General features: G+C 41.4%; 1 protein-coding gene across 1 annotated transcript; it reads left to right on the forward strand.

Moving 5' to 3' along the window:
- Positions 1 to 725: 725 nt before the first annotated feature.
- Positions 726 to 14,174, forward strand: LOC307219379 (omega-hydroxyceramide transacylase-like). Its single transcript, XM_079982524.1, has 8 exons — positions 726 to 1,291; positions 6,872 to 7,104; positions 7,944 to 8,009; positions 9,307 to 9,516; positions 9,980 to 10,040; positions 11,113 to 11,349; positions 11,758 to 11,878; positions 12,577 to 14,174. The coding sequence occupies exons 1-8, from the start codon at positions 1,090 to 1,092 to the stop codon at positions 12,635 to 12,637; spliced, it is 1,191 nt and encodes a 396-aa protein (XP_079838650.1). The 5' UTR covers positions 726 to 1,089; the 3' UTR covers positions 12,638 to 14,174.
- Positions 14,175 to 15,119: the final 945 nt, after the last annotated feature.

A 15,119-nucleotide genomic window follows, 5' to 3' on the forward strand; every position in this document is an offset into this window, starting at 1 on the left:
TCTGGGTTAGCGGAGTCTGTAACCTGAAGCGTCGGTAACCCAAGGTACCACTGTATTCCAGTTCATCTGCAGGGGATGGGCTGTGGGATAGTAAAGCTGCTTGCTGTGGTTTTTGGGTATATGCCCTCACTGTCACCACATCCTCCTTACGGTCCGCAGCCAAGGAAACACTCCAGCTCACCTGTAGGAAATTCTGGGAAAAGGCTTCCTATTTGACGCTATAAGCCACTGGACAATTTGAATAAAAACATTGATCCTCACCTTTCTGTTCATCCTTTCCTTTGCACTACAGGTAACTCAGGATTGCCCCAATGAGGTTAATCTGACTGAGGCACTGTTTTTGTCCAATTTTCAATTAGCATACAGGCAAGTAAACAGATGAAAGCAATAGCCTTTCAGTAATTTGAATCCTTGCTTCAATTTTAACACTTGCTGCATCCAGGAATTAGAAGGGTGTTAAGCCTATCCCAGCCCCCACCAAACTCATAACAATATTATTCCAAGATTATAAAGTGCAGAGTTAATTCACTAAGTTTTCAAAGATAACCTAGCCCTGCCTTCTGTGTAATCCATTGGGCAACAGCTACTGCGTCTGAGTTCCTTGCACAAAGCTCTACTCATTCAGTGTTGAGCTGTTCCTAAGAAGAGATTGTGAGAAAATCCAATTTAGAAAAACACTCTCGAAGAAGACCCAAGAGGAAAAAAATGAGGGTGGGGTGGGGTGGAGACTGCAAAGGAAATGCAAGACAAGCTCCGGCTACTTGATGCAAGACTAACAACTAGAACATGCAGGATTTATTATCCAAAAACAAGAGCTTCAGTCTGATGCAGAAAAGAAGATGACAGACATACCTGCACTGCTCTAAAGCTACTTTGATAGCTGCACAACAGTATTTTTAGCCAGAAAAGTAGTTGAGACATGGCTGTGGATACAAAACAAAAGCAGTTTTTAAAAATGCACTTTATGAGGGCTGGTACTGAGCAGGCAAACCTGTGACTCATTCTCTCCTGATTGCATTGATGACGTTTAGATAAAAAGGGAGCTTTGCATAAGAAGAGATTGGCAATTCTGGATATGTTCTACTGAAGATGGCTGAAGTGGATTTAAGCATGTCTGGTGCCCCATTGTCTTTTTCTTTTGGAGCTAGTGGTTTTCTTGCTGTTTATGAAATAGGTGTGATCCGGGGCTTCTTGGAACTAGCGCCTGGAATATTGAGGTCTGCGCCAAAAATATATGGAGCATCATCTGGCTCAATCATAGCAGCAGCTGTGGTGTGTGAACTTAATCTGGGTAAGCACTTGAATTGGTTTGGCTTGTTCTAGATGTATTTATATGCATTTGTGTCTGTTAACTAGGTAATTCACTGCAAAATTTATTGGGTGGGACTTGGGGAGAAGTTGAGTCCTCAAACTTTCTTCTTTCAGTGTAGCATACAGAGGTAATGCTGTGAGAGTGCACTGTTCTATAAAGACAGGAATAATACCTCAGATTCCCATGCAAATATATCCAACAAGAAAAAACCCAATTTTAATAGATATAGAATGATTTATTAGACAGATATCCCAACATGTTCTTTAACTGACTGCAGATTTCTGAACACCTACTCGGGGGATTGGATAGTCCTGAAGAATATATTGTAATCAATTTGCACCACGTTATCTGTCCAACTGTTTGACTTAGAGCTTTTAACTTTGCAATATTGTTCTCTTACTCAGGGGCATGCATGCATCTGAATACTTTAAGAATCTTTTTAAAAAAGCTATAATTGTGAGTGCTCAGGCATAATTTCAGATCTTAGTGTGTTTCCTCTCAGTTGCCCTTATGGTAAGGAAGCTGCTTTGATAAACCAGTGATAAGATATTTTATAACCTCCAACATTTATCCGATAAAAATAGGGATGTCCTATCCAATAACAAAAGTTGTTGTCGTTGTTTGTTACATACCCCGTCCATCTGACTGGGTTGCCCCAGCCACTCTTAGCAGCTTCCAACATAAATAAAAACATAATGAAACATCAAAGATTTAAAAACCTTCCCTATACAGGGCTGCCTTCAGATGTCTTCAAAGGTTGTATAGTTAATTATCTCCTTGGCTCAGGGCGGGGGGTGTCACATAACTCCATGCCCTCCAACATTTCTCCGATGAAAATAGGGACATCCTAAGGAAAAGCAGGACATTCTGGGATCAAATCAGAAACCACAGCAGCTTCTATAAATCTGGGAGTTTCCCTGGAAAGTAGGGATGCTTGGAGGGGCTGATATTTACCCAGGGACCCAGAGTATTGGCATCTGTCCATTTAGTTCTTTTAAAGTATTTTCGACCCACTCTTCAGTTTAAAAAGGCTCCTAGTTACACTGCTATACAGTATTTTAATGAGCACCCCTAGCTTCTCAGACTTTACCCTTTTGCTTGTTTAATGAATTGAAGGGACATTTATGTCTGTTAGTTCCCATGAAACATAGATAAAATCCAGTCCTTGCCACATGAACAGCTGCTTCCCATGTTTCAGTTTACACAGCGTGCTGCCACCCCACCAGGAATTGCCAAGGGAAGGGGCGGGGACAGACTTATGCTGTCATGCCAAGAATGCCCCAGGTCTCCCAGCAAGGCACATATTTTTTCCTTCTGGATACTTGTACTCATCAAGGGACACCAGCCATGAGTTGTACACAGGTGTTTGGAGTAGAAGGTGGTAGATCAGTTTGCAGGGTTGTCAAGCTCCTACTCCATTCTGGTGTTTTTAGGCATCGTAGGAAAAGCTTCCCTTGCCAAATTTCTCACATCTCCTAACAACTCTCAGAGCCATTAAAAACTACAGCTCCCACGATTGTTGGGTGGAAGTCATGACAGTTTCAAGTGGTATGTTACTGCTTGAATGGTGCAGATGGCAGTCTTAGTTTTGACCCCAGGCCACAAAAAAGTCAATGTCTCCCCAAACTTAAAATTCAGAATTTGCTTTTCTAGCTGTATTTCAGTGACTGAAGCTTAGCCAATCACGACCCTACATGAACTGTTATGCATTAGTCGTTAAGTCACCCTCCCTTAATATCTACTCAAACATCTTTAACTGTTCTAATTCCTGGGTATCCCAGTATGCTTAGGACACAGGTATTTTTGATCAATCTAATCTGTCTGGCGACATGTTCCATCTTTCTAAAGCAACTCCCAGACATAGCATGTGAGCTGAACTAGTTTGGTCATCTCAGCGGCTATTACGGCAAAGAAATGCAGAAGCGCCTATGATTATGCATGTAAGCTGATTGATAACAATATCAAACTGCGTTGCGACACATTAGTGTGTTGGCTGCAATGTGTGTTGCACAAACACTCCCTGAGCTCCTCCTGGGGCTGGAAAGGGTTCGTTTAATCTCCAGTTTGCTAGTAAAACTGAATCACCATGTCAAAAAGTGATGCAAAACTGACTTACTGTCTCGCGAAATGATGCATGTTCAGAAAGTGTGTCACCAACTTGAAAAGTTTGGAAAGCTCTGCTCTGTGCCTTTACCAGTTACCAGACAAACATTTGCATTGCAAGTGGCATTTTCCCTCTCAGGCAGATGCAACAATGGTCTTGCTAATGATTTACAACTGTTGATTTATAAAAGCGTTATTTTATTTTATTTATTTACTTATCTAAAAGCATTTATAAACTACCTTAATAGTTCAAAAAGTATCTCACAGATCCAAACAATATATTCAAATAAAAACAAAAAACCCTCAAACCAGTATAATAGCTATATAAAAGCACAGAAAAGCAAATAAAACGGAAATCCAGAGGATTTGAACATGTAAAACAGGGTCCATTCTTATGGGCCAGGGAAAGTTATCAGGAGATGTCTGTGGCAACTAATGGTTGCTTCATCACATATGGCAGAGGGAAGGGGAAAACAGAAAAGGCCTGTTTTCAGATCACCACCCTATGATTAGACAAATTCAGGGAGGCTAAGGATACCAGTGGTCATGTTGCCTATATATTCTTACACGCCACTGCAGTGTGAGATTTCAGGGGTTTCAGGTGCTTATTCAGGGTTGGTGTTTCGTTTGGGAATGAGGCACAGCTGAGACTGTTGTGTCTTTATGATATATGGTTTATTTATGCATATATACAACCTGAGCCTATGATGGAGGGGCTCCCAGCTTTACACCCCAAGTGAGTCCTGTTTCTCCCATTGCTGCAGCCTCAGAGTCAACTGCGAGTCCCCTGCTCTTCAGCTTTCCGCGTTCACAGCCTGACCCCTTTTCCCCTCGATGATGTCACAGCCCACTCATTCTTTTTATTTTTTAAAAAATAATATTTATTAAGAGTTTAAAGATTACAAAAAGAAAGAAAAAGGATCAAACAAATCAACATAATAAAATACAAAAACAGAAACAAAAACACTACATAAAACATTGAATTAACAAAACAAAACAAAAACAATTAAAAACACTTCCAATATTTTCAATCTTAACTTTCATTCACTTGTTTCATTGACTTCCTCACGCCTCCCTTTTTGTATTCCACTTCAATTAACTGTTTCAGCAATTCCTTTCCATCTTCATCTATTTTCTGTCCTGTAATTAATCTTAACATATTCTAACCTTGTTTTTTCCCTTTAATACATTAACAATCTATCTGTACCTAGTTCCTTATAACATTTCTGCCAAAGCCATATAACTTCATTTCACCATTTTTCTATAGCTCATTAATTTTACAATATTTCTGTAAATAATCTTTAATTTTTTTCCAATCTTCTTCCACCGACTCTTCTCCCTGGTGTCGGATTCTGCCAGTCAATTCCATATAGTCCATCAACTTCATCTGCCATTCTTCCTTTTTTTTTTTTTTAAAATAATTTTTATTGCATTTTTCACAAAAAAGAACAAAAAAAGCAAATTTTCACAAACATTACAAAAAGAAAAGTTTTCACAAACATTGCAAAAGAAAAGAAAACATAGACAAAAAAAAGAAGAGAAAAAAGGAGATTTTAACATAAAAAAAACAAAAAGAAATCCCTCACTTTCCAATTATAACCTTCAAAACCTTATTTTCCTTACTTCCACCCGCCTCCCGATCTTGTATTCTATGTAATAATTAGTTCAGCAAGCTCAATCTTTGTTCATTTTGATTCTTGATCCCTCCCTTTGTGCTCTTATTTAACTCAGTCACTAGAACCCCTTCTTTCCTTTTCAATGTCCTCAACATTCAAAGATTTTACAGTGTTTTTGTAGATAGACTTTAAACTTCTTCCAGTCCTCTTCCACCTGCTCTTCTCCTTGATCTGCCATTCTTCCCGGGTGGGTAAATCTTGTGTCTTCCAATACTTCGCGATGAGTATTCTTGCTAATGTTGTTGCATACTAAGGTTAATTAGTTACAGTTTCAGTTACTTTTTTTTTTTTTAAGTCAGACAGAGACAGTCTAAACAAAGTATCTCTCTTATTTGGCAAGCTGTCAAAAAACGTTCTATTTGCAGTGCGTAAACATTTCAAAGCACATCAATCTTAATGACAGCCCCAGACCAGGTTCAGAGTGGTAGTATTCTAACTTCCTTCACTCTCTCCTGTAGGCATGTATGATCCACACTTCCCCCCTCTTCTCCTGCTTCCAAGGGGGGGTTAGATGTTTTTGCTGATGGAAATTTAGTCTTTTAAGATAGGCTTTCCAAGACTTTAGCTTACAGACTCTTTGCTTCAGTCTGTTTACAAAAGGGGAAGGCGAACTTCCTGTTTTGAACCTCCCCCGTTCGATGCCAAATTAAGACGTTTTAAAAAGTCCAATTCTCCACTCTACTCACGGGTAATTGCTTTAAAATCAAATTGTCCACAGGAAAAAGTCAGCGCTCTCCGGCAACAGCTGTGCGGCTTCGCTCCGTGAAGGAAGCAGTTGGTTCGAAGCACTGCACCACTCACCCTACATCACTCCAGATCCCCGAAACCGGGTTTCCCCGCGAGTAGGGGGGGCGCAGAAGGTGCCAGCCTAATCCACGTTCACAGGCTTCACCCGCCTGTGATTTACAGTGGGTCTCTGCCTTCGCCATGGCAGCCAGACCCAAATTTTCACGAAGCAAATTCCTCTCAGTCAGAGGAATTCCGCCATTGCCGATGGCGCTAACCCTCGATGATGTCACAGCCCACTCAAATCCTAAATCCAATCCTCTCCTTTTGTTTCTGTTCACCATCTCAGAGTTCAGGGAGGAGCTCTTCTCATTTGCTGGCAGTCTTGCTTTGCTAACAGTCCATCTCCCTCTCTTTGTTCCCTGCTAATGGCTCATCTTCTCCCAGGCAATTTCTTGCGCATGGAAAAACTGTTTTTTGATATTGCTTAGTACTCCAAGCACTGATTAAACTCCAACACCCATTAAATCAATTTAGGGGAGTCAAGGCACCCACAGACTCATAGCGAGATGTTACCTCCAGTATCAGAGACAGTATATGTCTGAATACTGGTTGTGGGAGAACATGAAGGAACATTATAATGGTTTGTGAATGAACTCTGTATTATTTTTGTTCATTTCCCCACATGGAACACAAATTAGCTTCTGTGGCATGTGCATGAGTAATTGTCCCTTCCAGCTACCTGTTAATTGTTTTAGCATGCTTTAAATAACATGGATTTTCATATGTAGGCTTCAGTCAGCAGTTCATATCTAATTGCGACCCATCTCCCCCATCATGGTGTTAAGTTCAATAGTTCAGAAGAAGGGCAGAACTGGAAGTGAGATCTGCAGATGCCTGGTCCCAGCTCTGCATTTGTCAAGATAGCAATAATAGGAGGGAATGTGGGATTAACTATTCTTATAGACAACCAAGAGCATAATTTAATAACAGGTGATTCTAATAATCCTGTCTGCCATTTTCTAATAAATGTTTGTTTTTTCTCCTCTGCCAGATGATGTAAAAAAGTTTTTCTATAGGGCTGCACAAGATACCAGGAAACCCATAATTGGCCCTCTTGCCCCTGGTTGCAGTGTGGTTCGTATCCTGCAGAAAAGACTGCACCAAATTCTGCCAGAGAACTCTCACCAGATGGCCACAGGGCGGCTTTATGTTTCTCTCACCCGTTTGGTAGATGGCCAAAATGTTGTGGTTTCTGAGTACAGTTCCAAAGAGGAGCTTATCCAGGTGACAAAAAGTTCATTTTTTGTTTTTCAAAGCTCTTTACAGTATAGTATTTTTCACTGCAATTTCAGGTAATTACACAGTTCCTCTTGTATGGGATGAAATTAAGATTAAAATAATTAACATCAAGGTAATAAAATGGATTTTAAAAAAATAATAATTTCATGAAATTTTTATACTGCTTGATTGGTGTGTGTGTGTAACCCTCAATAAATATCCTGTAATGAATAAACTGTTTTAATTGTTAAAGTGTTTTAATTGTTGTGATCCACCCTGGGACCGTGGGACGCGGGTGGCGCTGTGGGTAAAACCTCAGCGCCTAGGACTTGCCGATCGCATGGTCGGCAGTTCGAATCCCCGTGGCGGGGTGCGCTCCCGTCGTTCGGTCCCAGCGCCTGCCAACCTAGCAGTTCGAAAGCACCCCCGGGTGCAAGTAGATAAATAGGGACCGCTTACCAGCAGGAAGGTAAACGGCGTTCCGTGTGCTGCGCTGACTCGCCAGATGCAGCTTGTCACGCTGGCCACGTGACCCGGAAGTGTCTGCGGACAGTGCTGGCTCCCGGCCTATAGAGTGAGATGAGCTCACAACCCTAGAGTCTGGCAAGACTGGCCCGTACGGGCAGCGGTACCTTTACCTTTTACCCTGGGACCATGGGGTGAGGGGCAGGTAATAATAAAAATACTTTGTGAGTTCATAGCAGAATCAAGGTTTAAATTTCAAGGACTTTCTGGCTTAGACACTAAAGTTCACCAGCTTGTCCCTTTAAATGAAGAATATGATAGAATTGCTTCTATCCATCTCATGCCTCCACAACACACAGATATTCTTTCTCTCCCCACAGGCATTGGTTTGCAGTTGCTTTATCCCAATCTATGCTGGCTTCATCCCTCCCTCCTTCCGAGGTGTGGTGAGTTTATTTAGCACCATCCTAGAGAAGGCTGGTTATTCTGTCATTTCATGCTGTCTAATACACTGACAAACTTATAGTGCTCAACCGTCCCGATTTAAGCAGAACATCCTAGAAGTACAGAAGCCATCCCGGCTTCTGATTAGATCCCAGAATGTCCCCTTTTTTTGGTCCCAGTGCTCTGGCGTGAGTTAGCTGGCTCCTGCGAGAGCTCGGGACCAAAAAAACGAGTGTCCCAATTTGGATCCCCTGGGTGTTGGAGAGTATGCAAGCTATGTTTGCAATACTAACAGTGGAATGTCCTGCAAGCTATGTTTTGCAATGTATGCAAGCTATGTATGCAAGCTATGTTTTGCAATACTAACAGTGGTACCTGAGGTTAAATACGCTTCAGGTTACATACGCTTCAGGTTACAGACTCCGCTAACCCAGAAATAGTGCTTCAGGTTAAGAACTTTGCTTCAGGATGAGAACAGAAATCGGGCTCTGGCGGCGCAGCGGCAGCGGGAGGCCCCATTAGCCAAAGTGGTGCTTCAGGTTAAGAACAGTTTCAGGTTAAGAACGGACCTCTGGAATGAATTAAGTACTTAACCCGAGGTACCACTGTACCATGAAGCTTCACTGACTGAGAACTAGGTGGACCTTCCAGCAGTGCTTTTTTGTGTTCTGGTACTCTCTGGTATGAAGCACTATTACTTTTTTTCTTTTGTGTTGTAATGGCAGTCATTTTGTGCTGGAACCCACAGCAAGGTATGAGTGCCAGCCAGTACCTAACTTTTTACCAAAAGAAAAGAAAAAGCCTCGCCTTCAGGGATACCACAGATACATGAATTCTATAAATAGCAATTGCCTTTCAGTTACAATAAGTTTATACAAGGAGCTTAGAAAGTGGATGTGAATTTTAACTTGTTTTATTATTCTAACTTTTGGCACGCTTTAAACTAATGCTGTAAATTTATCTTCATTTTCTTCTTTTATCATTTTGTTAACCGCTTTGAGGCTTTCTCTTTTTTTAACCATCAGGCGGTATATAAATTTTAAACCAATTTTTATCCACTCAAGTAAAAACACAAGCAATTTAAAAAAAAATAAAAATAAAAATATCAAGAAATATTTCACAGCAAAAGAAAGAGTCCGATGGTGACTTGCTATTAGAGATCCAAGCAATTTAATCAACAGTAGCAGTATTAGAATGCAGCTTTCTTTCTGCTAACCTTTCAAAGTACTAGTTCTGCTTCAGCTGTGCTGCATTTGCTTAACGCAATTATCATGAAACATCCCTGTTGCTTTCTTGCAGCGGTACATTGATGGAGGTTTCACTAACTTGCAACCTTGTTCCGACTTGGAGACGGCCATCACCGTGTCTCCTTTTACAGGAGAGACTGACATCTGCCCTCGGAACTGCCCAGCAATGTTCTACGGCTTTCATATCGCAAACTGCACCATTCAGATATCCATAGAGAACTTGTGCAGAATTAACTATGCCATATTTCCACCCAACTGCCGGGTAGGTTTCCTCAATCGTCTAGTTATTACGTTGTTGATCAGTCTGTCAAGTAAGATGAGGGAGTAGAATTAAGAAATGGCTTACAAATATTGGGTGGGGAAGAGCACCGAAAGGGAGAGGGGATGCCAGCAAAGGCTCACTGGAGTACAAGCATTTATTTTATACAGTCTGAAAAGTTCTGTGTTCAAATTGCCAGACTTTGATCTAATTGCCATATTTGGATGCACTGCTTTTTAAAAGGGTTTTTCACTGGCGGGGAATGAATTCAAAAGGGCACTGTTAACCATCCCAAGAGGCACATTCAAAGAATACAACTTACATACGATAAATATTTCTTAACATTTAAATATAATTTAAATAAATTTAGTGCTTACATTTAACATCAGTATTCTCTTACACCACTGACAACTGGAACAGTCCAATTGTCCAAGATTATTTTGACGCATTGCATGCCTTTTCCTAGGTTTTGAATGACTTTTATTCACAAGGCTATCTGGATGCCATTCTCTTCTTGCACAGAAACAGTAAGTGCTACATGGCTCATAAAATGTTACATGACTCCTCCTGACAATGCGCCTCTCCTCCTGATGACGTGTGTGTGATGTCACAGGCACGACATTATGCACGTGCTGCATCACTGCCCCCCCCCCCAATCTTTGGCCCAAAGTTGTGCCTCTGAACACAAGTAAACAGCATTATATATTTCTGGAGAGATTTCTGTACCGCAATCACAGCTGTAATGTGAAGACAGCATTATTCTGTTTTCACAGGCACAGTGAATTAAGAGTACACTGTCCAGACTCCATAAACCCAACCCCCTTTCTTCACTTGGCCTAGGAGAAACCCACATTGAAGCTGGTGTGTGATTTAGACTCCAGATTTAAGAGTATTATTCTTCTGTACATAGGAGATTGGTCTGTTTATTCTGGTCTGTAACTTTTTCTTCAGTGTGAAAGACGATTATGGACTTAACAGCATCTAACACTTATCTTTGGGTGCTTCCAGATGGGGGCTTAATATTGCAAACAGGTCGTTCAGCTATAGCAGACAGCTGCTTAGCTGGAGAGGGTTTTGGTGGGTTTTGTTTTTTTTTTAAAAAAAAGATATCACATTTGAAAGAAATAATTTTCTGCATAAATCCTAATTAAATTGTGGGGGGCATTTTGATCAGGCAGATGCTACAAAAACAAACAAACAAACAAACAAACACCCCTTGCTTAAACCAGTAGCAAGCAAATAAATGCCTGTCTGGAAGCTCCTTTGTCAATTGAAGTAACAGCCAACCAACTCTGCGCACCCCACCCCACCCCAAAACCAGCAGATTTTGCTCATTATGCAACATCTATTTCCCCCTCCTTTTGAAGACTTACATCTGGAGAAGAGTTCTATGTAACTCTGGAGTTTGCTTCTAGCATTTTAAGAAGAGTTGGTTTCATAAGCAATATGCTCTTACTTTTACCTGGTTTGTGGGAAGGGCATAGCCAATAAAGCTTATAAACCCCCTTTCCTGTTCTTAAAAACGCCATTTGTATTACTTTGCATATTTGATTATTTCTTGTTAGGTATTTGATTGTTTCTTTGATTATTTCTTGTCAGATATTTTTGAAATCTGCTCTCATGCCAAAACAGTTGAATTTCTTGGTGTCTTCAGTAAAAAAGAGTTGTTCCATGCTGGTCAAGCGGCTTCCTGCCAACAACCAAGGGTGGACGTCCTCAGCACGCCTATCAGGACAGTTCCTAAAGACTTCTCGAAGCCCTCTAATTGTAAGAATGGTACAGTCCATAGAGCAGGCAGCAGACTATTGCCACAACTGTCTCTGCATTGTCCGAAAGGTGAGAAACCCAGATGCAGACTGCAATAGTACAGACTGTACAAATGCAGACTGCAATAGTACAGACTGTATAAATGCAGACTGCAATAGTACAGATTGTAAAAGCAAGTAAAACAATTTACACAGTCATCAAAACAAGTAAAACTCTTTCAAACCAAAATAGAAGAGTACAGATTGAACATATTGTACCACCAGGTCCTAGTATTATGCTATACACTGTCTTCACACAATGTATCGTTATATATATTTCTGCCATGTCCCCCTTACTTGGGTAATTGGATTTCCCAGTCATTTAATAGCTGCTGCTAGGGAAATATATTGTGGAGATTTGTGTGTGTAATCTGATTTTTCTTTTCCATAAATCATTAATTCCATTACTATTATTATTTTCATACCCCGTTGGATGTAGCTTCAGCTATCTTACAAATGCAGAAAACACCCGGATTGCTAAGTATGGTAACAAGATTCATATTGCAACAAATTACATCCATTAAACCTTCTACAAGAGTGGCATGGTCTTTCTGTAAAAGGTAAGGATTTCCTAGATGAGATTCTTGAATGGGGTTTGATTTTTAATTGTTTCAGCAATGACTTAGCAAGAAGAGTGAATTTTGTGTTGATTGGATCAGAAATATACTTAGGTATTTCTTTGTCTAGTGTATGGTTTATTTAAAAAACCAACCAACCCAACCAAGCAGACAGCCTCTGATTGGCTAGAGGAAATGGTGGTTCTTAATTGTTGATATTTGACTGCAATTTTATAAGGAATTTATAAGATTTAGAACTATGTCAATCTATGTGTGGAGAAGAGGTGGGAGGGTCAGGCGTGCACTTAACCCTTTCCCCACCTGCTCTTTCTCTACTTCCCAGTCACCCTCTCCCAAATTGGTTTTCCTGTTTAAAATGTGTCATTGAGTTCCTGTCTCCTGCATTGTAAGCAGAATGTAGTCTGGCCCAAACTGATAGATATAGGTGGGATCAAGGCCTTTTAGTATAGGACCCCGAGAATGGAAATCCTTAGTGAGTACAGAACTTCTTGATCTTTGGTATTTAGAACTTCAGCTTTTTTTTATCTTGTCTTGAATCCTAAATGCAGGTGTGTACCTCAAATAAGGGTGTTTTCAAATGTTATATTATACATAGACAGACTCTGGCTCCAGTCTCAAAGCTTGCAATGTGTTCACTCCCAAATTTTCCCTTGATTTATCCTGTATCATTTCTTCTAAAGGTTGTGGCGTGTTTTGGAAGAGATCAGCTGGCTTGGAAGACAGTTCAAAAGGTCTAAGTGATGGTTTGTCAGATGCAACCAGAACAAAGTATTAACAAAGCATATTGCTCTCTAAAGCATGAAAGACGATTCACCGAAGGCAGAAAGGATCTGAAATTGCTGCAGAGAGCATCCAGCTCTTTTGCCTTCAGGCATGGAAAGTGTGCTGCCTGTCAAAATTCTGCGGGTGATAGGTTCCCCCTCCCCAAATTATTAAAAACTGCATAAAATAGTCCATGACATCACAAAGCTCAGCAATGAATGGGCTCAGAGGCAAGAGAATGACATGCCACCCCCCCCTCCATGTTGTATTGGTTCTGAATCATTCAAATTTGAGGTGCTGCTATGAAGAAAAAAAGAAATATATATTTTCATTTCTGTAGGTAACTGCTAGAATAACCCATAAAACCTTGAGTGAGTCTGCAGGCCAGATCTTTTTTTGTGTGTGTGTGCATGTTACATCTTTATTGAAAGTTCATAAAGTACATAACTACCGTATTTTTCGCTCCATAAGACACACTTTTTTCTTCCTAAAAAATAAGGGGAAATGTCTGCGTCTTATGGAGCGAATGTGTGGTCCCTGGAGCTGAATTGCCCAGGGGCAAAAAGCAGATCGTGCTTCTTTTTTTGAAAGAGGGAAGTGGGTGTTGAAACAAAGCCACTGATCGGCAAGCAATCGTGAGGGAGGTAAGGGACGCTAGCAATAAAGGAGGCTGCCTGGGAGGGGGGAGGTAAAGACAGCGAACTTGCAAAGAGAGGAGACAAGAAGATTAAAGCAACAAGGAGAGAAATTAGAAGAAAAGAAGGAGCAAAAAACTGCTCCAGCTAAGGAAAACAAGAGGGAAGGGAGTGTTGAAAGGAAGCAGTTGATCAGTAAGCGATTGGGAGGGAGATAGGGACGTTAGCGATAAAGGAGGCTGCCTGGGAGAGCGGAGGTAAAAGCCCATGGATCCTCAGGATTTTTGCATTGGGTCACCCCAAGTTCACCATCAGATCACATAGCATGTCCATGGCTACAGCCTGCATCAAAAAAACCACACACCCACTGTTTTGTGGGGCTACAATGGCGCAAAAACGTGGTTACAAAGCACAGATCCACATGGATTCTCAGGATTTTTGCATTGGGCTACCCCAAACTCACCGTCAGATCACATGTCTGTGGCCACAGCATGAACCAGAAAAATCATACATCCACTGTTACATTCAGAATATTTTTTTTCTTGCTTTCCTCTAAAAACTAGGTGCGTCTTACGGTCAGGTGCGTCTTATGGAGCGAAAAATATGGTATGCGTGCACCAAACATGGTGAGACACAAACAAAAAGGAGAAAGAGAAACAGAACCTGTGCAGAAGAGAAAACAAAGAGGAGGGGGGGAAAACCCCAAACTCTATATTTTTCAAGGTTGTTATTGCACCAGGTTGGGGGAGGCTGCTTTAAACTATAATCTGTGCTATAGTAACTCATGCAGTAGTGACATAGAATGTAAACGTGATGGACAAGACCTTGGTCTATTGCCCACATGTGTTCTAAATATTCATTAAAATGTTCCTGTTATCTCAGATGTTTCTCTTGCAACTTCTTTGAGGAACCAACTGCTGTGCTACCCAGTTTCACAACAGTTGGGCTATTCCGGAAAGCGTAAACATGGCAGTGCATTTTGGATGTAGTAATTTCAAGACTGCAAGACGCCAGATGGTTTTGCAGTATATTCAACCTGGTCCAGTGGTTGACTGTAATGGGCTGTTCTGGTGGGAGAACCATAAAGAGGGCGCCCTCTGCAACTGGTATCCACATATGGCTCAAACTCTTCTCCCTCCAAATTTGTTGGTAATCACCTGTATCTGCCCAAGGTCTCAGACTTGTGGGGTGGGATCCCAAACAATGCTACCACAGTGGCAGTCCCTACAACATTGTCCTTATATTTTGAATTTTTGCAGTGGATGTGCTGCCACTGGAATAAAGCTGCCAATGGTTTCACCCTGCAGGCGTAACCAACATGGTGGCCTCTAGATGCTGTTAGACTACAACTTCCATCAGCCCCAGTCACAAGGACCAGTGGCCAGGGATGATGGGACCAGTAGTCTGGCAACATCTGGAGGCCTGCAAGTATCCCATCCCAGAGGCCACTTCACTCCAGCACCACCTGGAACCTTCTCCTTCCATAACACATCTTCGGCCGCTGAGCTATAGTCTGGCTTGACATGGCAGCATCTTCCAGACTGCCAGAGCCCAGCAGCCCAGCACACAGGCCTTGCCTGCAGCGATATCCACATCCAATCTCTCTCTGGTTCAGAAAGCATCACAGTTGGAGGGGCTTGGAAAGAAAGACCCACCTCTACATCTCCATCCGTTGTCAGATATGTAACTCTGAAGGAGGATGTGGCGTTTGCCCATTCCTTGTGATTATGTTTGTACAGGGGGGTGGGAATGGTTAATGTAGACTGACCAATGAGAAAGCTCAGAGGCGGAGCCTACCTGGTTTTGAGGCTCAGCCCAGGGTTTTT

The sequence above is a fragment of the Podarcis cretensis genome (genome assembly GCF_951804945.1).
Source record: "Podarcis cretensis genome assembly, chromosome: 6".
Lineage (NCBI taxonomy): Eukaryota > Metazoa > Chordata > Lepidosauria > Squamata > Lacertidae > Podarcis > Podarcis cretensis.